The following is a 25,132-nucleotide window of genomic DNA, read 5'->3' on the forward strand; positions in this document are numbered from 1 at the left end:
GTGATGGAAGGAAACAGGAACGTCCATATATGACCATAAGTTAGTTTAGGAGAAATCACATGATTTAGGAAAAACAAAACTTAAAACAGTATATATGTGATGGCTAAGAAAGTTTTTGCTGAGCAGTTTTGTTATTGAGTCTGTGCGTCTGGCTACTGGGTGACAACCTGCTCCAGAGAGAACAATTATTTTGTATTGGCTTGGTGACATACCAATAAAGATTTTACTGGTTGTGCCTATATCTAAGTCTGATTGTCTCTCTTATTCCAGCCACTAGGACTGAAGTGTTTTCCCCTCCCCAGGGGCAAGGGACAGGATTACACATGTTACTAAGTATATCTGCTGCTATGGCCAGGGCAAAATTAAGACATTAGCAAACTAAGCATATACCTAGGGATATATATTATTATTAACATTTGTATAGCGCTACCAGACGCACGCAGTGCTGAACGCCTGACACAGACAGTCCCTGCTCGATAGAGCTTACAATCTAATAATACAGACAGACAAGACAATTAAGGGCGAGGAAAGTACTGGGTGAGAAGGAACAAGGATAGGGGAATTGAGTAGTGGTTAGGAGCCAAAAGCAATGGTGAAAAGGTGGGTTTTCAGCATAGATTTGAAAACAGGTAGAGATGGAGCTAGGCGTACAGGCTCAGGAAGTCCATTCCAGGCATAAGGTGCCGCGAGGGAAAAGGAACAAAGCCTGGAATTAGCAGTGGAGGAGAAGGGGGACGACAAGAGAGATTTGTCCAGCGAGCGGAGTTTACGGAGAGGAATGTAGGGAGAGATGAGAGAGGAGAGGTAATGGGGGGCTGCAGAATGGATGCATTTAAAGGTCAGTAAGAGAAGTTTGAACTGTACGCGGAAGCGGACAGGGAGCCAGTGAAGTGACTTGAGGAGTGGGCTAGTGTGGGTAAAACGATTTTTGCGGAAATTAAGTCGTGCTGCAGAATTTTGGACAGACTGGAGAGGAGAGAGATGGCTGAGCGGAAGACCAGTGAGAAGCAAATTGCATTAATCCATTGCAATATATCATAGGAATACAATGGGTGTCATCATTTAGAGCAGGCTAGTAAAAGGACACTCTAGGGTCCAAAGTTTTGGGAGCTGCTCAGAACTTGGGAGGTTAGGATTGACAACTCTCTGGCTTTTTTTTCTGGATTCTACAGATTTTTACATTAATGTCTGGAAGCGTGAAGGATGCATAACATGTCTGATTTAATGAACCATTTGCTCCTGATCCCACCAGTAAGATATACTTGTCTCAATGGGTAACACATCTGTACATTTTTCAGACTTTAAAACTTATTATCTGCAGTTCTCCAATCAGTGGCATACCTAGCCTGGTGGACACTTGAGGCTGAGCACCCTCTCCTACAGGCACATCACCCTCCTGCCCTCCTTCTTCCAAGCAAGGCTGTTGCCTCTGCTTGTCCCCTGACCCCTCTGACAAGTTCCTGTTCTGTGGCAGGGGACCGGCAGAGCCAACAGCAGATTCCAGAAAATAAATATTGCACCCTTGCAGATTCATTAAAAATTGAATAATGGCATGACACCTATTCAAATACTGAAAAAAGTGTTGTATTTCGTCCACTGTACCAGACCAAATAAGGAAAATATCGTCTATGAATCTGTTCCATAATATTTACACATTCAAGAAAACTTCATTGGTACATATGATTATCTTCAAATTTTGCCATAAATAAATTAGCCACTGAAGGAGCCATCGAATTACAATTTTTTTCAGTATTTGAATAGGTGTCATGGTACTATTCAATTTGTAATGAATCTGCAAGGGTGCAATATTTCTTTTTTGGACATTGAGATCTCCCTATCAAAGGATGGTTTTTCTACCACAGTGTTTCGAAAACTGATGGAATGGAACACTTTTTTATGTTTTGACAGCTGTCATACCGTAGCATTAAAAAATAGTTTACCCCTTTTGTAATTTTTTCAGTATAGACGGTTGTACTTTTCAAGGGAGGATTTTAAATATCAATCTAAGGGCTCTGTTTACTAAGCCGCGCCATAGGCATGCTAGCGTTCTTAGCGTGCGCTAAAAATTAGCACGTGCTAACATTAGAGACACCCATAGGAATATATGGGTTTCTCTAACATTAGCATGTGCTAATTTTTAGCGTACAATAAAAACGCTAGCACACCTTAGTAAGATACCCAAAACAAATCGTAAAAACAGCCTACAAAAGGGCTCTGAATAACAACCGTGAGGTACTCTGTACTCATAATAATAGAGGGCAGAATATTGAGGATACAATTAGCTAGGTGGGTTGCCAGGGGAGCGGCTGCTTCCCCAAATAGACTTCTGACGGTGCTTATTTTTGACGTAATCTGTCACGTTTAAATTAAGCGCTGGCGCCCTCCCCCGTGCCCTCAACCTGGCTACGCTTCTGATGGAGGAGGAAGTAACAAAGTTGGGCATATTCTTCAGAAGCATTGGGGTGTATTGACTTCAATTCCAGGATTTCAAGAGAAGAGGATAAGATTAGCCTTTAATTGTGGCAGGAATCTGAAGGAAATGCTTTCTTCATCGTTGCTTCCAGTTACTCCCAGAACTGATAATGACACTAAAAGGACATAAGGCACGTCAATCTTGTTCAGTTTGCAGGGTTATATTCTCTACCACTTTCCCACACACACTGCAGGCTCAATGCGGCTTACATAGTAAATAATTACAATTACAATCACAAAGTCTTTAAAGAGCATATTATTAACCCATATGATCAGAAACATAATACATTGAGATTTAATACCACTTGCGATACTCCGTATGTGGTGTACATTTACTTTTGCCCATGTTTGAAGATCTATATAGGACAAACATCTAGAAAATCGAAAACACGACTGGTTGAACATCGGAGTGCTTTAAATAGAGAATTGAAGGAAGCACCGATAGTGAATCATTGTTTGGAATATAAGCACACCTTCAATAATTTGAAATGCTGTGTGATAGATCGAATTGTGCCTGATGTATGGGGAGAAAACTGGCGGATATGTCTTCTCCAGAAAGAGCAACATTGGATCTATAGACTAAAATCATTAGAACCTGTAGAGTTAAACTCCATGACTGAGTGGCACCATTTCTATTGACTACTGGATTATAAGAATTGTTTGATATCAGGTTTCAGTGCACACCCATATTGTTAGTGGAGATGTCTATGTATTTGATCCAGCCAATGTCAAGTCAGTATGGATTGAATGCCATCATTTTTATGGAATCATTGAACAAGTTTCAAATTGAACTGTTTGATTGGATGAAGTGGGGATATATTATGTCTATCAGTCGCCAAGCTGCCATATTTGAAGCAGTGTGAAGGTCGCGCGTGAACCTTTGAAGTGTGAGTGTCATGATTATGATAGAATTTATTTTTCATGCATTGCAATTTCATGACAAATGTTTGTTTTACTTCTGTTTTTAGAGTCTGAAAGTTTTCCCCCTGAAGCAGTGGGACAAATCATTGTGAAATGGTGGCCAGCGTCGGGGAGATCAGTTTAAAACAGAAGCTAAGTTATATTTCTATCATACAACAAAAAATATCTATAACAAAAAATACAATTAAAAAATTCTTTACAAAAAGGAAGAAACCTGATATGTACCAGTTTAAATGATAGACTTGGAGGGTTTTTTTTTAAAAGCTGATGACTGAGAGCTAGCGGTGTGTGTAAAATCAATACCCATGAAGTTCTGAGGCTTTTGTTTTCCTCCTTTTTTTCAAATGGACCAAGCACAATTCAGTGTCAATAGGAACTTTTAACACTGGTATAGTGAAGTTTAAGTAGTATTCTATTGTGGTTTTTACTTCATTCCTCGTGGTTGGAGATATGTGGTTTTAAATACCTGGGCATCATTATATCAAGAATGTCACTGATTTGTTTAAACTTAACTATTCTTTGGTGGTTGCAAAGGTTTGGGAGGACTTATAGATATGGAAAGATCTCATCTTTCAGGTAGGCAGGATTAATGCATTAAAAATGAATTAGTACCATGGTTTATTTATCTTTTTCAGCACTTAATGTTCATTTTAAACATAGTAGATGACAGCAGAAGAAGACCTGCACGGTCCATCCAGTCTGCCCAAGAAGATAAATTCATATGTGCTACTTTTTTATTTGTACTGTCCTCTTCAGTGCACAGACCGTATAAGCCTGGCCAGCCCTATCCCCGCCTCCCAACCACCAACCCCGCCTCCCAACCACCAGCTCTGGCACAGACCCTATAAGTCTGCCCAGCACTATCCCTGCCTCCCACCACCGGCTCTGGCACAGACCGTATAAGTCTGCCCAGCACTATCCCCATCGCCCAACCACCAGCCCCGGCACAGACCGTATAAGTCTGCCCAGCACTAGTCCCGCCTCCCAACCACCAGCCCCAGCACAGACCGTATAAGTCTGCCCAGCACTAGCCCTGCCTCCCAACCACCAGCTCTGCCACCCATTCTAGGCTAAGCTCCTGAGGATCCCTTCCTTCTGCACAGGATTCCTTTATGTTTATCCCACGCATGTTTGAATTCCGTTACCATTTTCATCTCCACCACCTCCTGCGGGAGGGCATTCCAAGCATCCACCACCCTCTCCGTGAAAAAATACTTCCTGACATTCTTCTTGAGTCTGCCCCCCTTCAATCTCATTTCATGCCCTCTCATTCTACCGCCTTCCCATCTCCGGAAAAGGTTTGTTTGCGGATTAATACCTTTCAAATATTTCAACGTCTGTATCATATCACCCCTGTTTCTTCTTTCCTCCAGGGTATACATGTTCAGGTCCGCAAGTCTCTCCTCATATGTCTTGTAACGCAAATCCCATACCATCCTCGTAGCTTTTCTTTGCATCACTTCAATTCTTTTTACATCCTTAGCAAGATACGACCTCCAAAACTGAACACAATACTCCAGGTGGGGCCTCACCAACGACTTGTACAGGGGCATCAACACCTCTTTTCTTCTGCTGGTCACACCTCTCTCTATACAGCCTAGTAACTTTCTAGCTACGGCCACCACCTTGTCACACTGTTTTATCGCCTTCAGATCCTCAGATACTATCACCCCAAGATCCCTCTCCCCATCCGTACCTAGCAGACTCTCACCGCCTAACACATACGCCTCTCTTGGATTTCTACTCCCTAAGTGCATCACTTTGCATTTCTTCGCATTGAATTTTAATTGCCAAACCTTAGACCATTCTTCTAGCTTTTTCAGATCCTTTTTCATGTTTTCCACTCCCTCCGGGGTGTCCACTGTGTTACAAATCTTAGTATAATCCGCAAATAGGCAAACTTTACCTTCTAACCCTTTGGCAATGCCACTCACAAATATATTGAACAGAATTGGCCCCAGCACCGATCCCTGAGGCACTCCACTACTCACCTTTCCCTCCTCCGAGCGAACTCCATTCACCACCACCCTCTGGCGCCTGTCCGTCAACCAGTTCCTAATCCAGTTCACCACTTTGGGTCCTATCTTCAGCCCATCCAGTTTATTTAAGAGCCTCCTGTGGGGAACCGTGTCAAAAGCCTTGCTGAAATCTAAGTAGATTACATCTATAGCACGTCCACAGTTCAATTCTCCGGTTACCCAATCAAAGAATTCAATGAGATTTGTTTGGCACGATTTCCCTTTGGTAAAACCATGTTGTCTCGGATCTTGCAACTCATTTTTTTCCAGGAAATTCACTATCCTTTCCTTCAGCATGGCTTCCATTACTTTTCCAATAATCGAAGTGAGGCTTACCGGTCTGTAGTTTCCAGCTTCTTCCCTATCACCACTTTTGTGAAGAGGGACCACCTCCGCAGTTCTCCAATCCCTGGAACCTCTCCCATTTCTAAGGATTTATTAAACAAATCTTTAAGAGGACCCACCAGAACCTCTCTGAGCTCCCTCAATATCCTGGGGTGGATCCCATCCGGTCCCATGGCTTTGTCCACCTTTAGTTTTTCTAGTTGTTGATACACACTCTCTTCCATGAACGGTGCTATATCCACTCCATTCTCAAATGAACTTTTGCCAGTCCATCGTGGTCCTTCTCCCGGATTTTCTTCAGTAAAAACAGAACAAAAGTATCTATTTAGCAAATTTGCCTTTTCTTCATCATTATCTACATAGCGGTTTGCAGTATCTTTTAGTCTCACAATTCCCTTTTTAGTCATTCTCCTTTCACTAACATACCTGAAGAAATTTTTGTCACCCCTCCTTACCTTTCTAGCCATTTGTTCTTCCGCTTGCGCTTTCGCCAGACGTACCTCTCTCTTGGCTTCTTTCAGTTTCCTCCGGTATTCCTCCCCATGTTCCTCGTCTTGAGTTTTTTTTAATTTCTGGAATGCAAACTCTTTAGCCTTTATTTTCTCAGCCACTTGCTTGGAGAACCATAGCGGTTTCCTTTTTCTCTTGCTTTTATTTACTTTCCTTACATAAAGGTTTGTGACCCTATTTGTAGCTTCTTTCAGCCTGGACCACTGTCCTTCCACTTCTCGTATTTCCTCCCAGCCCATCAGCTCCTTCCTTAGGTATTCCCCCATTTTACTAAAGTCAGCATGCTTGAAATCCAGGACTTTGAGTTTTGAGTGGCCACCCTCCTCTTCAGCCATCATATCAAACCAAACCGTTTGATGGTCACTGCCGCCCAGGTGGGCACCCATTCGGACATTTGACATGCTGTCCGCATTTGTGAGCACCAGATCCAGCGTCACTCCCTCCCTCGTGGGTTCCATGACCATTTGTCTGAGCAGAGCACTTTGGAAAGCATCCACAATCTCTCTACATCTTTCCGATTCCGCAGACGGAACCTTCCAATCGACATCCAGCAGATTGAAATCTCCCAGCAACAGCACCTCTCTCTTCTTTCCCAACTTTTGAATATCTGCGATCAGGTCTTTATCTAATTCTTCCAATTGTGTTGGAGGTCTGTAGACAACACCCACGTGGACAGAGGTTCTATCATCTCTTTTTAAGGTGATCCATATTGCTTCTTCCTTACCCCAGGTCCCTGTCATTTCGGTTGCTGTGATATCATTTCTCACATATAGAGCTACTCCTCCACCTTTACAACCCTCTCTATCCTTCCTAAATAGATTATAGCCTGGTATGTTTGCATCCCATTCATGGGAACCATTGAGCCATGTCTCTGTGATTGCAACAATGTCTAAGTCTGCCTCCAACATCAGGGCTTGAACTTTGTTGCCAAGACTGCGAGCATTTGTGGTCATCACTTTCCATTTACATTTCCTGGAAAGTGTTTCAACATTTGATATTTTGGTATGTTTTTTGTCTTTGGGTCCCTCCATATCTTTTTGTTCCACCTTAATTTCTTTTGCTTTTGCTGTTTCTTCTGGCTCAGTTCTATTTTTAGGAACCTCACAGAGCTCTAATGGAGCAAAAGAATTCTGTAGGGGTAACACTTGTGAGGATGTATGTCTCTGTGTCACATGACGAAGTCTGCCTGAGCCTACTGTGAACCATCTATTCTTAGGTGGTTTTATCCTTTGAGGCAGTGGTGTGAATTTGGTTTGATTTTGTGCAGTCTTAGAAGTTGCTTTAAGTGCATCTAATTCCTGCTTTAATTTACTGAGCTCTTGTTTTAAACTAGCGAGCTGATTACAGATAGGACAAGCCTTAAGTTTCTAGATGATTGGCCTTGAAACTAAAGCTCCACAATTATTACAGAGAATAAAAGTCATCTTGATTTGTTGAATGGGTATGAGTAGGTATTTTATGATGGGGCTTGACAGTGTACAAGATTAACTTTACTCCTCAGCAATTTGAGACAGTTGTAGTTCGGGTGGAGTTAAGTTGTGATAAGTAGTATAGTTAGAATAGGGATTTAGGAAGTGTCAGTCTTGGGGTGGGTGGGTATAAACCTAAACTTGTGGAATGTGTTCGCTGTAAAACCTATTTTAGGCCTGTATTAAGCCTCTTTTCTACAAAGCTGATTGGGACAAGGAGAAGACAAGGATAGTAGGTAGAGATGTGCAAAAAAACCACAGTTCTAGGGTAGGAAAAGCCACAAATATAGCCAGCACAAGTCTTATCTGAGTTTCTCCCAGCCAGAGACCAGCAACACAGCTCTCCACAGAAAACACACTTGTGCTTTTAAAATGGCTGCAGAAAAAAAAAACAGGTGAGCTGAGATGGATGGGGTGGGGGAAGGAAGGAGCTCAGAAACTTGGCAAAAGAAAGATTTGTAATACTTGCTGGCAGTTTGAAATCAGAAATCTAGTTTTCAGATTCACAGATATCAATAAACCAATAGGACAATGTTTGATGGTTTGAACAGTGCATACTCTAGTGTTATTTGGCAAGGCTGGTTCCTCAAATCAAGTTTGGTATTCTCTAACATCCTAAACATTGTGGAATAAAGGCATGTCCTTATTTTCTATTCTAAGCAGCCAGATTAGCATGCATTAGACCTTGGCTTTGTTTGCAGCTATGAATGTCTTTGGAACTGTTTCAAGCGAACACGTAAAGGACAGTTCTAAAAATTTGAACTTGCATTTACACAGTGCTTTGCATGTACAAATGCAGGGAAAATAGCAGTTACGTGAAATCACCGTAAGCGCTATTCGGTAAGGAAGCGCATAAGTGCTATCACGCGTAACTGCAATGGGGGTGTCCATGTGGGAGCAGCATGGGCCTGTTTTTCACCTAGGTGCATAATTTACAGAGTGTTCTAAGTTAGTTTGCCCTTGCCATATTTTCGTGCCCGCAGTTATATCAGGTCTGTGGCTGGTGTAACTGCAGGCATGTGCATTTTAGGCATATTGATGCTGACTTATGATAGCATTCTATAATGGAATCTGGGCACCCTGACCCAGTTATTTATTTTAAAAATGTGCAGTCGGCTTATACCATTTTATAGGTATAGAATGGGCACTCTCTGCTTTGCATGAGAGCACCTAGAGGGAAGTTCTACTTCCTTGCTGAATAGGCCTGAAAAAAATTATAAGGTGATAGTGAGATCTAGTCGTCTCTGGGTACTCACTGAAGATGTGGTAGGCAGTTTGAAGGCTTCTTGGGATCTAGCTTGGTAGAGATTCCCCCATTTCCTCCCTCAGGAACAATCGTTTGGTCTCGCTGACACATATGTGCTGGAGATGGAAGGCTGGTGGAATAGGTGTTTGCATTTGTGGAATGATCACAATCAAAATATTTGATAAACTTAAAGAAGAATTTAAGCTGCCTGCAGAAACTCCTTTTTTTTTACACTTTTATCTCAGGGAGGGGATTGATCAACTTTATATGTCAGGATGGATTTACTGGGAATCTTCAGAGCTAAAGCTGCTCCTGTTTTATAAGTGGCACACTCTCAAGCTTCTGTCTGCTCTGTATGCGGGTATCTTAAATCACTAATGTGAGCAGGAATCCCCTTCTTGTATGTATAGCATACGGGATGTGGAGTTGGTTCTTCAGTGAGATAAAAAGAATTGGCAGTATATATGGAATGCATACACAGCATCTTTATATATTGTGACAGCAATGAGTGCATTACAGACTATTTCACCAGGTCTTTCTGCCTTTTATGCCAAGTTTCCTCCTCTGGTGTCTAGGACATGATGGTGGGGGTGCAGGATGGCGGAGACAAACTCATTAACCCCCGGATTCTATATAGTGCAACCTAAGTTGCGCATGCAAATCCAGTCATATTCCGGATTTGCATGTGCAACTTAATTAGCTAACAAGTCAGTCAGTGCTGGTAATTGCCAATTAACAAACAATTACTGACACTAATTAGCATTGATTAGAAGTTATGCTTACAACTGTTTAAGCGTATGCTATAATGTGATGCATGTAAATTCTAAGTTGCATAGTTGAAAAGAGGGCGTGGCCATGGGCACAGAATGGGCAGGTCATGGGTGTTTCTAAAATTTATGCACACTGTTATAGAATATACTTGATCTGCACCTAATTTAGGCATCAACTGCCTGTGACTAAATTTAGTCGCACAGACTGGCGCTCGGTGTATTCTAGAAACCGCATTGAAATTTAGGCTTATTCTATAAAGTACTCCTAGATTTAGATATACTTTATAGAATATGCCTAGGCGTATTTCATTTCAGCGCTGATATTTTTAGGCGTGCTATATAGAATTTAGTCCTATATGTGGTGGGAGTGCCCAAAAGTTAAGCAGATCTGGCAAAAAAGTAGAAAAATATGTCTCTGTGATTCTATGGGGAAAGGATAGTCTTCACCCCCAGTAATTGATTATTGGCTTAGTGGGAGGATGTGAAGGATCTTTCAGATGGTATGCAGCAATTAGTTTACTACAGCTGTAATATTTACAATTACCACCTTTTTGATATTGCTTGAATTGAAAATTGATATTTACACTGAGGGATGAAATAGGAAAATACATCAAAATCTGGGTCATGATCTGTCTATATTACAGTGCAAGGTATAACTTATTTGTTGAAATGTCTGACATTGTAGATGTGTGATTATATAAATGCTATTGAATTTATTTTGTTCTGTCATTATAAAGAATGCAATGTATTTATTTATTTTTATTTATTTGTTGCATTTCTATCCCACATTTTCCCACCTCTTTGCAGGCTCAATGTGGCTTACAATACATCATGAATAGTGGAAATGAGAAGAGAATAGGCAATTGGTATTACAGAAGGATTTTGGGTTACATGATAATGATAAAGCATAATGGTGAAATAACAAGAAAACATTTTAAGATAATTCTGGGTACATGTGGGGGATTTCATATGTGATGATCTTAGTGATATGTCTTGTTGAAGAAATGAGTCTTCAGTAGTTTGCGGAAGCTGGTTAGTTCGTAGATCGTTTTTAGGTTGCGCGGCAGCACGTTCCAGAATTGTGTGCTCATATAGGAAAAGGTTGATGCGTGCATTAGTTTATATTGTAGACCTTTACAGTTGGGGAAATGAAGATTAAGGAATGTGCGAGATGATTTTTTAGCATTCCTGGGTGGTAGGTCTATCAGGTCTGACATGTAGGCTGGGGCATCACCATGGATGATTTTGTGAACTAGGGTGCACACCTTGAACGTGATGCATTCTTTGAGTGGGAGCCAGTGTAGTTTCTCTCGTAGGGGTTTAGCACTTTCATATTTTGATTTCCCGAATATGAGTTTAGCTGCAGTGTTCTGGGCTGTCTGGAGTTTTTTTGAGTATTTGCTCTTTTGCAGCCAGCCTAAAGTGTATTACAATAATCTAGATGTACCTTTTGGTTTTAAAGATAAAGTTTAAATAAAACGTTTTGCCTGCTCCCAGTCACAGAACACATTTATAAGTTAATATTCACCTTGAGTCTGATTGCTTAGGATTATTACCATCTCTGTTTTGGATCAGGAATTCACAATAGGTGACATTATTTCTCTTTAAAGTTCTGTAGACAATAATTGCATATGTTCATTGTGTGCCTGAGTTTAAATCTGCTCTACGTGGATAATATACATCATTTAAGAAAATGTACAAATAATGATGTCATACTTGTTAGACTTGTTTTTTTTAAGTATATAATCTGAGACTAGTTAATACCTACCTTGATGAGCTGCAACATCTAAAGGTGGACTAAAATTCCTTATTTCAGGAGCTTCAGCTATTCCAGGACCACCTTTCAAAGATGCTGTTGGACTGATGACATCTGGAGAGGACTGCTGTTCCTTAGCTTCAGTGTTATACCCTGGTAAGGTAAGCTACATAAAGAAAATTTAACAAAAAAAAGGATCACAATTTTAATAATAAGATATCAACATAGCCTTTGAAAGCTGGCCAAAAGCATATTAAGTTAATCCAATATAAAGGCACCACCTGCAACTTCTTTGTTAACCTTTTCTTCTGTGAGACTCCTGAATTTTGGCACCTAACTAGTCACCTGTTTTCAGCTGAACTTAAGAACCTAATAGGCAAATACTCAAAAGTCTTCAGGAGTTAACTTCTGAATCTCTTGGCTTCCCAACTGGTTAATAGGAGCGGGTGTGAATGTTTGTGCATACACATGTATTTTATAAACAGAGGGGCCGATACAGAAAGCTAACATGGGCTGCAGTGCGCTCTTAAAGAGAGTTTACCTGCACATTAATGGTCACTGGATGTTAAAAAGCTGTGTTGAGGTTTACTCCTGTGGTAGATATCAGCACATAGCTTATTAAAATGCATGCTAAAGAGCCTATTAGCTAGCCTGTGGCAATGCAGGACTGTGCACAGATGTCTACCACAAGACCTCAATGCCAGAAATCTACTGCCAGGTCTCAGGCTGGTGTAGAGCTCCCGTGGTCAGCATCAGCTCCATATCTCTCCCCTTTGCCCACACCCTGACACCCTCCAAATCCCTGACATTACTAGCAACCCCACTCCCCGACAGAACTAGCTCCTTGACTTCACTGCCACCCTTCCATACACCCATAACCAGCCCCCTCCCTCTCTCCACCCAATATGACCTGACCTGAATTAAAAAAAAATAAGTCACTGGTGGTCTAGGGGGCCCCCTCGCTTCAGACAGAAAACAATATACACTCCCTGGTGTCTAGTGGCATTCATCCACCCCCAACCCCTCACTAAGGCCTCCCAGTCCCTGTACCTCAAAAGAGGGATGAGTGTTGTCTACTCACTCCTGCCTCCAGTGCCATCTTCTACAAAATGGCAGTGCCCTGCCCCACATGGTGCATCCTGGGATGCACCAGGTGGGGCCACTGCCATATAAGGGAGTTTTCCCCTTATGTGGCAGACTGACCCCACCCAGTCCATTCCTTTTGTTTTTCTCTACTTACTATCCTATCTGATATTGTAGTTCTACCCCTCATGTCCCTTTTCACTCATGTTACGTTCTTCACGTTACTTTTGCTTTCACTTCTTTGTTTTAGATTGGAGGTCCCCTGTAAAGCGAAATAGTAAAACTTAAATAAACTTGGAAACTTTGGTACTGGCTACTACTACTTATCATTTCTATAGCGCTGTACAAGTAAACATGAAGAGACAGTCCCTGCTTGAAAGACCTTACAATCGAATCAGGACAGACAAACAGGACAAATAAGAGATAAGGGAATTACTAAGGTGGGAATGATAAAGCATACATTGATACTGAACAAGTGAATAGGGGTTAGGAGTTAAAAACAGCATCAAAAAGGCAGAGAAAAGATGAGGTCCCAAGACAGAGCCCTAAGGTACACCAGCTGATAGTGGGATTGAAGTGGAGGAGGATCCGCCAGAGTATACACTAAAGGTGCGATGGGAGAGATAAGAAGAAAACCAGGAGAGAACAGAGCCCTGAAATCCAAGTAAGCTGGGTATAAGGGAGCTGATGCAGGCAGTTGGGGGCTGGGGGGAAGGCTGGCTAGATAGGGGTAGGAGCTGATTCAGTGGGGATGCTGGCTCAAAACAGGCATTGTCTGTTATAATACAGTCTTATTTGTGCTTCACACTTGTGATTTTAAATTTGCTATTAAGATGTTGTCACACACTTACAGATGAATCACACTGCTTGAAATGACATATTTATGTGAATATCTTGTACTAGTTATAATTTTGTTTGATCACCTACTACTACTTAACATTTATAAAGCGCTGCCAGGGTTACGCAGCGCTGTACAATTTATCATACCACTCTCTATGTTCTTTAGGACTCCACGTTCACTTTAAACTATTTGAAGTTTTTTTTTGTTTTGATCACATGCATGTTTTTCAATTTGGAATCAAATTATTTATTTTTAAAAGTTTGGCTTTGATGTTTCTTTTATTGTATGATTTTAATTTATTTATATATTTGTATTGCAGTTTTACTCCTGACAAAGCCTTTGGGCAAAATGTGGCCAGGTTGGGTGTTTGTTTATTAATAAACCATATTGACAGGGAGCTGATGTAGGCAGAGGATAGGAGAAGCTGGCTTGAAGGGAGCTGATGCAGGTGGCTGGGTCAGGGAGGGGGTGGGGGGTGAGCGGGAAGCTGACTAGAAAGGAGCTGATAAGGGAGGAGGACTGGGAAGAGAAGATGGCTCGATAGGAGTTGATAAACTTCAAAGACTATGGCAACGTTAATCCCAACTCTGGCAAAGAATCTATAATGCTTAAACATATGCTAGAGTCCAAATATACATTATCAAATCAGGTTTGACTGTTCCTTTATAGCAGTCCTCAGTCGTGCACCTCAAAACTAATGAAGGTTTTGTATAGTTTCAAGAATCAAACACATAATTCGTCATCGGTCTCTATATATTGTTAATGTTAAACATTTATATTTTATAGTTATCTCACATACAAAGCTTGTAATTCTTTAAATAAAAAGACTTAGCTTTGTCGGCTCAGGGCAAAACAGTCCAACATGGCACATGTTTCGCATAAAGCTGTTTCAAGGACATACCCCCATTAATGCTCAGCTCCTTCTCTTGCCGACTGGTCAATAGGAGTTGATGCAGGTAGAGGGGCACCGAAGCAAAAAGCTGACTTATAACATCAGAACATTTTGAGCTGGCCCTGTATATTAGATAAGGATACCAAAGGGAACTGGGTAAGCTATTACCCTATTGTAGAGATATTTAAGTTTCTACTTTGCTTAGATGGCAGAGACCTCTAGTGGTTCTACTAATGTGACCTTTTTATACCCTTGCAGTTTAACAGAGGAGGGTTCTCGTAACCTGTGAGGTACCGGTGGGACCTTAGCTGGCTAAACCACTATACCACCGATGTATACCCATTATTACTGTTGCCCAATTTGCCAGCTTTCCTAATTCCTGCAAACTTTTCTTTAGCTGTCTGTTTATTCTGTCCTGGCGGATGTTAGTACAGCCCTACCGGTATACTCCTTCTCTTCACACATGGAATTTCTATCCATAAGGATTCCACGTGTCGCTGGAATATGATGGAGCAGCAGGTAACCCCTGATCCTGGCAAAGGATGCAGAATACATCCTCTGAATCTGTGATAAGAACAGCCAGGAGCTACCACATCTGATTGCAGACCAGCTCTACAAGGTATTCCGGGGAAAGAGTTAGAGGAGAAGTCCCAGTGAAACATAAGTGACTGTAACTATTTATTATTTTTCTATTCTGCCATTCTTTGATTTTTTTTTTATCAACAGCCCCTTAAGACATTCATTAAATCCTTGGTTCAAAACAATATCTAGCTTGAATAGATTTATCGGAGAGGGGATGGTGTGAAGAGAGTTTTACTGGTCTCAACCTGGAACAGAGAACAAATTCCCAAACCTGCAAGTCAGTGTTATCTTCCTGTCATTGTGCTCCTGGTCTGGCATACAGCTGAAAATAGCAGCTGTCAGGGTCCATAGCTGCTACACTATATACAGAGGTTGCATTGTAAACAAAGATGTACAAGACTACCATAAAAGATGTAGGAATCCATATTCAAAGCGATTTAACGGCCGGGATAGGCTCTCTATGTGTGACCAAGTTTTTGCAAGCTCTCTTTGTGTTTAATGGAGTTAGTGATTTTTTTTTTTTTTTTTTTTATTATAATGAGTTGTTTTATGATATTTATTTGAAATACTTCTAAACCCAACTATCCATTAGTCCTAGGCGGTGTACATCAGGAACATACACAATAAAAGACACAAAAAGCATAGCAGAATACAGAAAAACTACAACAAAGAATCACCGAATGAACTCCCCATGCCATGACTAGACACTAAACTGAAAAAACCTGGGCAAAAAGAAATTATTTTAACTGTTTCCTAAACTGAAAGATTGAAGTTATAATACATGTGTTCACAGGCAAAGAATTCCAAAGAGACACATCCACAATCTGAAGTGTTGCTGAACAGTTAGCCTCAAGTCTAACACATTTAACGGAAGGAATTTCCAATAAAACTTTATCGACAGAATGTAAACTATAAGACGACTGATACAATCTTAAAGATGAAGGTAATACCAGGGGTGCATCATTGCTCAAGGCCTTAAAAATCAAGGTCAACAACTTAAACCTAATCCGGAAAAGCACAGGACGTCAGTGCAAATCCTTCAAAGCTGATGTAATGTGATCAGATTTCGACAATCTTGTCAGAAGCTTAGTAGCAGAATTTTGCACAGTTTGAAGAGCATGAATCATCAATTTAGGGAGGCCCAAGTACAGTGAGTTACAGTAATCCAGAACAGATAATACCAAAGCTTGCAAAAATGTCCAGAAATTTATCTCAGATAACAAATTCTTCAAACGTCTTAATAATCTTAACCTGAAGAAGGCTTCCGGAATAACATTCCTTATTTGAAATTTGCAAGTTAGCTTAGAGTCTAATAGAACTCCAAGATATTTATATTTGTGGTGAAAACAATCTCAGTATCTGCAAAGCTGAATGCACCAATATCTGCATTTTCCTTACATTTAACTTCAACCTATTGATGCTAAACCAGGATCCTAACTTCTGCAAGCACAATTTCAAAAGAGACAGTGTCAGAGACAGAACACTTTACTGGGGAAAAAGCTTGAATATCATCAGCATAAAGTCGGTATTGCACCCATACCAGAGAGAACACGTCAAATTGGAATCAACTAGATATTAAATAGAACAGGTGAAAGAACGGACCCTTGAGGTACACCTTTAGTAATCGGTATCCAAGATGAGTTCTCCTTACTCAAACAGACTTGAAAATAATGTTCAAGACTTGAAAATAATGTTCAAATAGAAAAGAAAAGAACCATTCTAAGACCATTCCCTGAATCCCTAAAGAACATAACTGACAGTAAAATTTCATGATGGATTGTGTCAAAGCAGTGGAAATAGCCAGGAAAACCATTAGATATTCCTCAACCTGATCAAATCCTGCATGTGTAAAATCATATATAGGAATCAACAGCGTTTCAGTACAGTGTTTAGATCTGAAATCATATTGGCAAACATCAAATCATTTAGTTCAAGGAAATCATGCGATTGATCCAACACAAGCCTTTCCAAAATTTTTGCTAAGAATTTCAACATTGAGATTGGATGATAGTTCACGGCTTGTTGAGGATTGAGTGTTCCACCCTTCAGTAAAGGACAAACAGCGGCCTATTTCAAAGTCCCAGATATGATCCCCTATGATAGTGACTTGTTCATGACAGTAAATAAAGGATTCAACAAGCTGGCTTTTAAAGATTTAATAATTGTCGAAGAACAATTATCCAAGGAACAAAGTGAAGGATTCAACTTGCTCATCACTGCCGTAACTTGCTCCTTAGAAACTGCAGAAAAGTCCAACCACTTAGACTTCACACCGCTAGACTGTTCAGATGGCAATTATTAAAAGAACTTGTAATATCCACTATTTTCTTCTGAAAAAAAATCAGCAAACTCTTGACATGAAACACAAAAGATACAGTAGTTAAGTTCTTAACTGTTCTAAATAGCTGTTAAGAAGAAGATACTCTAGCAATAGTTTCATCACAGAAACACTTTTTAGCCCTCAAAGTCTCCTGCTGAAAGGTATTCAAATGCATTCGATACTCCATCAAACACACAACATCCAGCCATTTTCGCCATTCATGCTCTTTCCTTCTAAGCATTTGCTTTGAAGACCTCAACTTATCCGTAACCAGGGGGTGCTACATTTTTCCACACACGTAACAGTCTTAAAGGAAGCAACTAGATCCAAACACTTCAGACTCGTACCAATGAATGACAGCATCCGAAGCAGACAAAGTATCAAAATCACTTAAGCTGTTGAGTAAAAAAACAAACTTTTGTTCTTCACCTTTTAAGGTACTGGGTTGAAAAAGGGTGTGGGGTGGGAGAAGGGGAGAGGGAGAAGAAAGAAAAGAGATGCTGGACCCGGGGGGGGGGGGGGGGGTGCAAGCTGATAGTTTGCAGGGGGGCGCCAGAGACCCTAGCACCGGCCCTGCCATCCCGCTCCTTCTGATACAACTTCCTGTTGCAGGAAGGGTGGGACAGGCCAGAGGGGAAAGGCCTGGTGCATGCCAGAGGCAGCCAGTGAGTAAGGCTGCCACTAGCGCTGCAGCACTGAAGACTTTGGAACGAACAGGTGAGAGTGAGAGCAAGCGGGCAGGGCTGGGTGTGGGGAGAAAGGCACCGGACCTTGCGGGGGAGAGAGAAGGAAGGAGGGAGGCATAGCCATGGGGGGCCTTGCGGGTCTGGGAGATTGAGAGAGAGCAAGCACGCACGCAGGGTACAGCCGGGAATGGAGGGAGAGATGCCGAACTGTGTGTGAAATGTGTGTGTGTGTGTGTGTGTGGTGGGGGGGGGGGGGGGGGTAGGAGGGAGTCTGGATTCTTGGACAGTCAAGAAACCGCAATTTTTAATCCAGACCACCCAGATTCTCGGGTGGTCCAGATTTCCGGCAATCGGATTTTATGACTTCTACTGTACCTGTGTAAATATCTTTAAACAGTAACCTATTTTATTCAATATCATTGAAATTAAATGGTTTTTATTTTTCAGAATGTAGTCATTCATTGCTACTTACTGAGTCAATTCTTTTATTCAACGGCGGTGGTGAAAGAATAGGAGCTGGAGTTCCAGCAGGCAGCCCATCAATATCAGGCTTTAAAAATCCAGGCTGATGGGATGAACCGAGAACTAAGCTGATATACGAGCTTAAGTTTTTCTCACAGATTTTTTTCAGGAGTTTAGTTTCCAGAGCTGAAAAAGGCCCAATAACACATTAAGGTTAGTGAATATGAAGCAAAATGATGGTCAAAACTGAAAGAAAAAAAAAGATTACTTAAATAATGACTGTACTACAAACATATACAAATGAAAGAAAAATACATAAGCAGAAGGTCAAATAAAGTGCTCCTATTTTCAAGATAAGTACAGAAATAAAGGCTAGAGATATGTTTATCTCTTTTGCATCACCAAATTTATTAAGACCATGTAAAATAAAATAGAAGTGATACTTAAATATGAATATCGGGGTAGGGGGCATATCTCAACTTAACTCTCCCAAAAATAGTTATTGTGGTTTTGGGTTTTTGTCCCTGTGACCCAGCTTCAGAGATTAAACCACTCTCTGTGGCATCAGTTATTGGATAATTTAAAGACCTCTCTCCATCTCTAATAGTACTGAAGAGTAGTGGGTGTGTTTATGGTAATATATTGATGATGTAATTGCTCTGTGCTCTAATGGGGGAGCTGTTTTTTTTCTTATGACTCTTTCTGCCCTTCTTGCAGAATCCCTGGCATTCATTTGCCAGAGAGCCTGCATAGTGAAAATGTGGGGCCTAGCACCAAGTGGCCTATGGAAAAATGAGAGTCCTTTCCCATAGAAGTGTGAATTAAGGCTTCGCCACAAATAAGAATATAAGAATTGTTATATATGTATGCTGTTGTTCATTATGTTAAATTTTTCAATAAAAATCATTGAACTGAAAAGAATTGCCATACTGGGTCAGACCGATGGTCCTTCTAGTCCAGTGTCCTGCTTCCAGGAGTGGCCAAGCCAGGTCACAAGTAGCTGGCAGAATCCCTGAGAGAGGTTTCATGAACTAAAGGAGCAGGGCCGTGCCTAGGGTCTCTGGCGCCCCCCTGCAGACTATCAGTTGGCGGCGGTGGCGGCCCCCCCCCCCCCCCCCCGTGAAAATGATCGCTCACCACTTGCCACACTGATAGGAATTGTCAGCAATATTCTTAGAAACAAACTGCTATACATTGCAAAATAAGATAGCAGATGTAAATTCTCAAAGTGGACATATTCCAAACACTAAAATGAAAATAAAATGATTTTTTTCTACCTTTGTTGTCTGGTGACTTTCTTTTTCTGATCATGCTGGCCCAGTATCTAATTCTGCTGCTATCTGTCCTCTTAACTCCGTTTCCAGGGCTTCCTTTCCATTTATTTCTTTCCTTTCCTCCTTTCTTCTTCATTTCTGGTCCTCAGCTTCTGCCTATTTTCTTCATCCATGTGCAGTTTTTCTCCTCTCTTCCTTTTCCCTCATTTCATCTCCTTCATCTCTCTTCCCTCCCCTCTATGTCCAGCAATTTCTCCTCTCTCCCTGAGCCCTGCCCTCCCATCCATGCTCCTCTGTCCCCTGCCCCCTCCTCTGTCACCCTCCATTAATCCCTATCCAGCAATTCCCCTCTCTCCCTTCCATGACCCCCCCCACCTCGCATCCATGCTCCTCTCTCCTCTGTCCTCCCGCTCCCATCATGTCTCAGTTGGCCTGGCCCGCCCTCTTCTCCCCTCCCCCTTTGCATCCATGCTCGTCTCTCCCCTGCCCTCCCGCTCCCATTGTTCAACTACTGCCCGCCCTCTTCTCTCCCACCAACATCCCTTTTCTTGTTTTTTCTTTTTAAATTTACCTCTGTGGTGGTCCAGCAGCGCAGCGTCAGTGAAGGAGGCGGCGCTCGCCTCCCGATGTCTCTAGCCTTCCCTTCGCTGTGTTCCGCCTTCTTCTGACGTCATTTCCTTGACGTCAGAAGAAGGCGGAACACAGCGAAGGGAAGGCTAGAGACATCGGGAGCGCCGCCTCCTTCACTGACGCTGCACTGCTGGACCGCCACAGAGGTAAATTTAAAAAGAAAAAAAAGAAAAGGGATGTTGGAGGGGAAGAAGAGGGCGGGCAGTAGTTGAACAATGGGAGCGGGAGGGCAAGCGAGGTGAGCATGGTGCGGCGGCGCCCCCCAGAGGGCGGCGCCCCCCTGCCATGCTTACCTCACTTACCGTGTTGGCACGGTCCTGTAAAGGAGTTAAATGAAGTCAGTGAACCCAGAGTGTTGGATCGAGTATTTAGAATCACTACAGGTCCCTGTGAGGCTCCATGAAGTAGAGGAGACTCAAGTGGGTCAGTTTTCAAAAGGATTTATGTGGGCAGCAGTGAGGACCATCATGTTAAGTCCTTTATACTTAAAATATTGCCATGGTGAATGCTTCATATTTGACTATATAAATCTCTATGAGGGTAATTCTATAACAGTGTACCTATATATAGGAACTTAGGCACTTACTTTCCTTTATAGATTATTAACGTAACAGTTTATATGTGTGCACCTGAATTCTAATGATATTCACATAAATTACAGAATTCTGTAAGTTACACAAGTAATTGTGTGTCCCAGCCATGCTCCACCCAGACACTGCCGCCCATGTATACATTCAGCTGTAAACTACATGCTATCAAAGATATGAGCACAGTTAGAGAATAGCATTAAGGTGGCAGATTGGCACATACACACATATATGCAAATATTAAAAACATTTATGTGCATAACTAGCAAGTAAATGTTAGCACCTAGTTTTTAGAATTAACTCTTTGTTTTAATTTGGGTAGGATATAGAGCGGGCTGGGGACCAAAGAAAAAAGGTATATGGAGAGCAGAGAAATTTAGCTGCTCTTCATATAAATTAGCTTTATATCCAGCTCTCCACTGTTGCAAAAATAGAACCACTTGAATTTCTTAGTACCACGTATATGCAATGTCTAATGTGCATAAATATATATTTGTGAAAATAGAACCTATCAGTATGTCACAGTATAGGCCATTTCAATGCCTTTATACTTGCAGATGGAGCCACACTTGTCTACTATTGATATATCAGTAAGATTGTTCACACATCCCTGAGGTTCTATGCTGTGAACCAAATTAATAATATAATACCAGCAACTGAAAGGAATCAGTGTCCCAGAATAGTGCTATAAAACTAGAATGTGCCCACAATTCACAAAAAAATGGGTGACAAACATGAACTGATCAAACTTATCTCATCTTTCATTTCAAAGTAGACTGCTGTCCCTGCGAGGTGCCCCGTTTCAATGTGTATTCATGGTTTCATTGTGCATACGTGGTACTAGCTACTGAGAGAATTCAAATAGTTATATATTTTTATCAGTGGAGAATTGGATATAAGACTATCTAGTGGTTCTCTCCAATTTGTATGGTGGAATTTGCTCCATATAAATTATGCTTTCAAGTTTGAACATAGATTTCTTAGTCACTAAAACTAGATCTGCAATTCAAATCTATGTAATACATATAAGAAGTTTCAGTGGCACTACTTAAATAGTTAGTGCCACTGAAAATCTATATAACTTTAAATAGATAAGAAAGCCATTTAAAGTTTAGTGGTCTGTGCACCACTGAAAATTGACCTGAAGAAGTCACCAGAAGAACAGAGGTGAGTGAAAGAGATGGGATAGTCATGTAGAATGGAGAGAGAGAGAGAGAGAGAGAGAGAGAGAGATTTAAGGACTCTGAAGATCCATTCGGCATTACACTCAAACTGTATCTGTCTTGAAGAATTTGCTTACACAATACTCATTTATTTTTGGACAGCTACCTTGATTGAATATTGCTCTTTTTTGAATAGCTGTAATGATTTGTGAGCAGAGTGCCAAGAAGATCACCCACATCCACAGAAGCTCGGGCCTTGAAGTAGATTCATTCCCTTGTCCCCAATGACCCTAAGGGTGAAGGGCCTGTGCAACCAGCCTTTAGCCGCACTATACCCCGGGCCTCCATTAACGAGGCTTGTCCAAGTTCAGTCCGTGAGGCATGGCTGGTGCAAGAGTTTCTGGTACCCCCCCCCCCCCGCAACATATCAGATGGTGCCCCACACCCATTCAGCAACTGTCCTCTTCCCCCCCCCCTCCCAGCACCTTCTCTCTTCCCTCCCCTCCCCAGGGGCAGCAGAATGCCTTTTGTTTGGAGGGACACAAGCTTCACTCCAGTTCCACCTTTAGCTCTCAAGTTCCCACACCAATTTATATTTAGTCAATTTTATGTAAATCATACACTCCCTAATTCTATAACAGGCTGCCTAAAGTTAGGCACCATTTGTGCATGTATGATAGAGAATATTAGCACTTATGCACACATAATTCACACTTAACGTGCATAAGTGCTAAAGCACTATTCTATAATTTACACGCATAAGTTAGCATGTAAGTGTAAAGGTTGTACACGGTACTGGGCTCCTAGTTACATATGGAGGCATATTTTCAAAGCACTTAGCTTAAGGGTACGTGCTAAATTGCCATATTTAAGCATGAACAGTTATGCCTGCCATACACTTGGCATAATTGTTCATGCTTTCATATAGGCACATCAATGCTGATTTTGGCTAGTATTCTGTAATCAGGGCCAACTCAAGAGGTTGTGGAACTCTGGACCAATTTTTGTTTTTGCGCTGCCCTGCCCCCTGCTTTGGGGTCAAATACAATTCAATAATTTAAACATGTGCTTCTTAACCCAGTCCCAAGGACATACCTTGACATTCTGGTTTTCAGGATATCCATCATGAATGTACATGAGAGATTGCATATAACAAAGGCAATGCATGCAATCCTCTCATGTGTATTCACTATGGATATCCAGAAAACTGGATAGGTCACTGTGTCCCAAGGTCAGTGACTTGGATGTGTGGGGAGACTAAAGGGGGCAGGGCTGGGATAATGTGGTGGGCCATGTTAAAATCCTTGGGGTGGTGACACCTGTGTCAGTACTAAAAAGACAGTGGGGGCACTTTTGAGCACAGCTGCCTCCTCCACCCAGCACCTCTGTTACTGATGGTATTATACACATTGAACACATTCCAGGGAATTATGTGCCAAATAATCAAAATAATGCAACACATTAACAGAACAATATTTTCAGCACTCTAGAAATATACACAGGTACTTTAACACTTAGCGCCCAGATAGCCAGCATTTTCCTGTTGGCAATGTGAACAGTAATGTTCATCAGCACTGTAACAGAAATCCTGTGGTTACTGGTAAGCATAAAATGATTTGCCTATCAATGGCCACCAGGTTTGGATTATGTATTAGCTGTACATAATAGTTACAGCAGTGAGCTGAGAACCAGGGAAACCAGGGTTCGAATCCAACTGCTGCTCCTTGACATCTTAGACAAGTCATTTAACCCTTCATTGCCTCGGGTACAAACTTCGATAGTAAGCCCTCCAGGGAAATGTCTAGTGTACCTGAATGTAAGTCACATTGAGCTACAATTGAGAATGGTGAGCTAAATTCAAATCAAAAATCTAGTAATAGTCACGTAGGACCTATAAAGCAAACCTACCATACCATAATAGAACTTATTTCCAGGAGTCACACAACAAGGGCCTACCTACGGAGTAAACATATTGGTGGGCACTAGAACATTAATATACCTACTAGACAAACTGGATTAGTACAGGTTTATTCCATACAGATATTCAATGTTATCAGGATAACTGGCCTCTTTCACCAATGCAGGACACAGGCAGACTCTCACCAAGAATGGAATAAGTAGCCACAAATTAAAAACAGAACTATGTAGACAAAAATTAAAACTGAAACCCAAGAAACCAAACTCTGCATACAGTGTAACACCAGAGAAACAGAAACAGTGATGCATTTCCTTCTGTACTGTAGAGATATACATTTTAAAAATTGACACATTCCACTCAATACATTTAAAATATTTATATAAAAAACAACACTAAATTAGAAAATAAATATTGGTTTAATTTAGTACATTTTTGAACCAGCTTTTGGAGGCCAAAGCCTCTTTCCTCAGATCAGGATAGTTTACTGACCTAAGGAAGGAGAATTTGGCCTCTGAAATTTAGTCAAAAACTGAATTTGGTCCAATAAAAAGGTATCTCTTTATTTTCTGTTAATGTGGACTAACACAACTTCCATATTATTTCACCCTAAATTAAAAATAACATATTTTTCTATCTTTGTTGTGTGGCCATTTAATTTTTCTAATTGTGTAAGTCACAATCTCTGGTTACTATTTTCCTATCACTCTTCTTTCCAGGTTCTCATATCCATTTTTCTCCCTCCTCATGTTTTCTTCATCTCTCCCACTACATCCATTTCCAAAATTGATATTTCCCATTCAACTTTCTTCTATTTTACTGACTCACTTTCCACTCAGATATCATTCATTCTTAGTATCCAGAATCAGTTGGACCGCTATATGACCGAAAGGGAAAAGGGGCACTCAGGGAAGACAAAGGTATAGCGGAGGGATTAAGGGCACTGTTTACTAAGCCATGCTAACATTTTTAGCACAAGCTAAAATTAGCGCATGCTAAATGCTAGAGTTGCCCATCTGTTCCTATGGGCTTCGTGGAGGGGCATAATCGAAAGGGGCGCCCAAGTTTTCCTGAGGATGTCCTCGCAGGATGTCCCTGCGAAGGGGCGGGGAAACCCATATTATTGAAACAAGTGGGCGGCCATCTTTCAATTCGATAATACGGTCGGGGACGCCCAAATCTCAACATTT

General features: G+C 41.3%; 1 protein-coding gene across 2 annotated transcripts in view; it reads right to left on the reverse strand.

Annotated features, from left to right (window-relative positions):
• The window catches only part of COL28A1 (collagen type XXVIII alpha 1 chain), a 378,659-nt gene that overhangs the window by 21,867 nt on the left and 331,660 nt on the right, over positions 1-25,132 (reverse strand). For both annotated transcript variants that reach the window (XM_030200920.1, XM_030200909.1), the window contains 2 exons: positions 18,384-18,559; positions 11,520-11,673 (listed from right to left, as the gene is read on the reverse strand). In XM_030200920.1, the coding sequence (XP_030056780.1) occupies positions 11,520-11,673; positions 18,384-18,559 (330 nt within the window). The remainder of the gene's footprint in view (positions 1-11,519; positions 11,674-18,383; positions 18,560-25,132) is intronic.

Source organism: Microcaecilia unicolor, chromosome 1 (genome assembly GCF_901765095.1).
Source record: "Microcaecilia unicolor chromosome 1, aMicUni1.1, whole genome shotgun sequence".
Taxonomy (NCBI): Eukaryota; Metazoa; Chordata; class Amphibia; order Gymnophiona; family Siphonopidae; genus Microcaecilia; species Microcaecilia unicolor.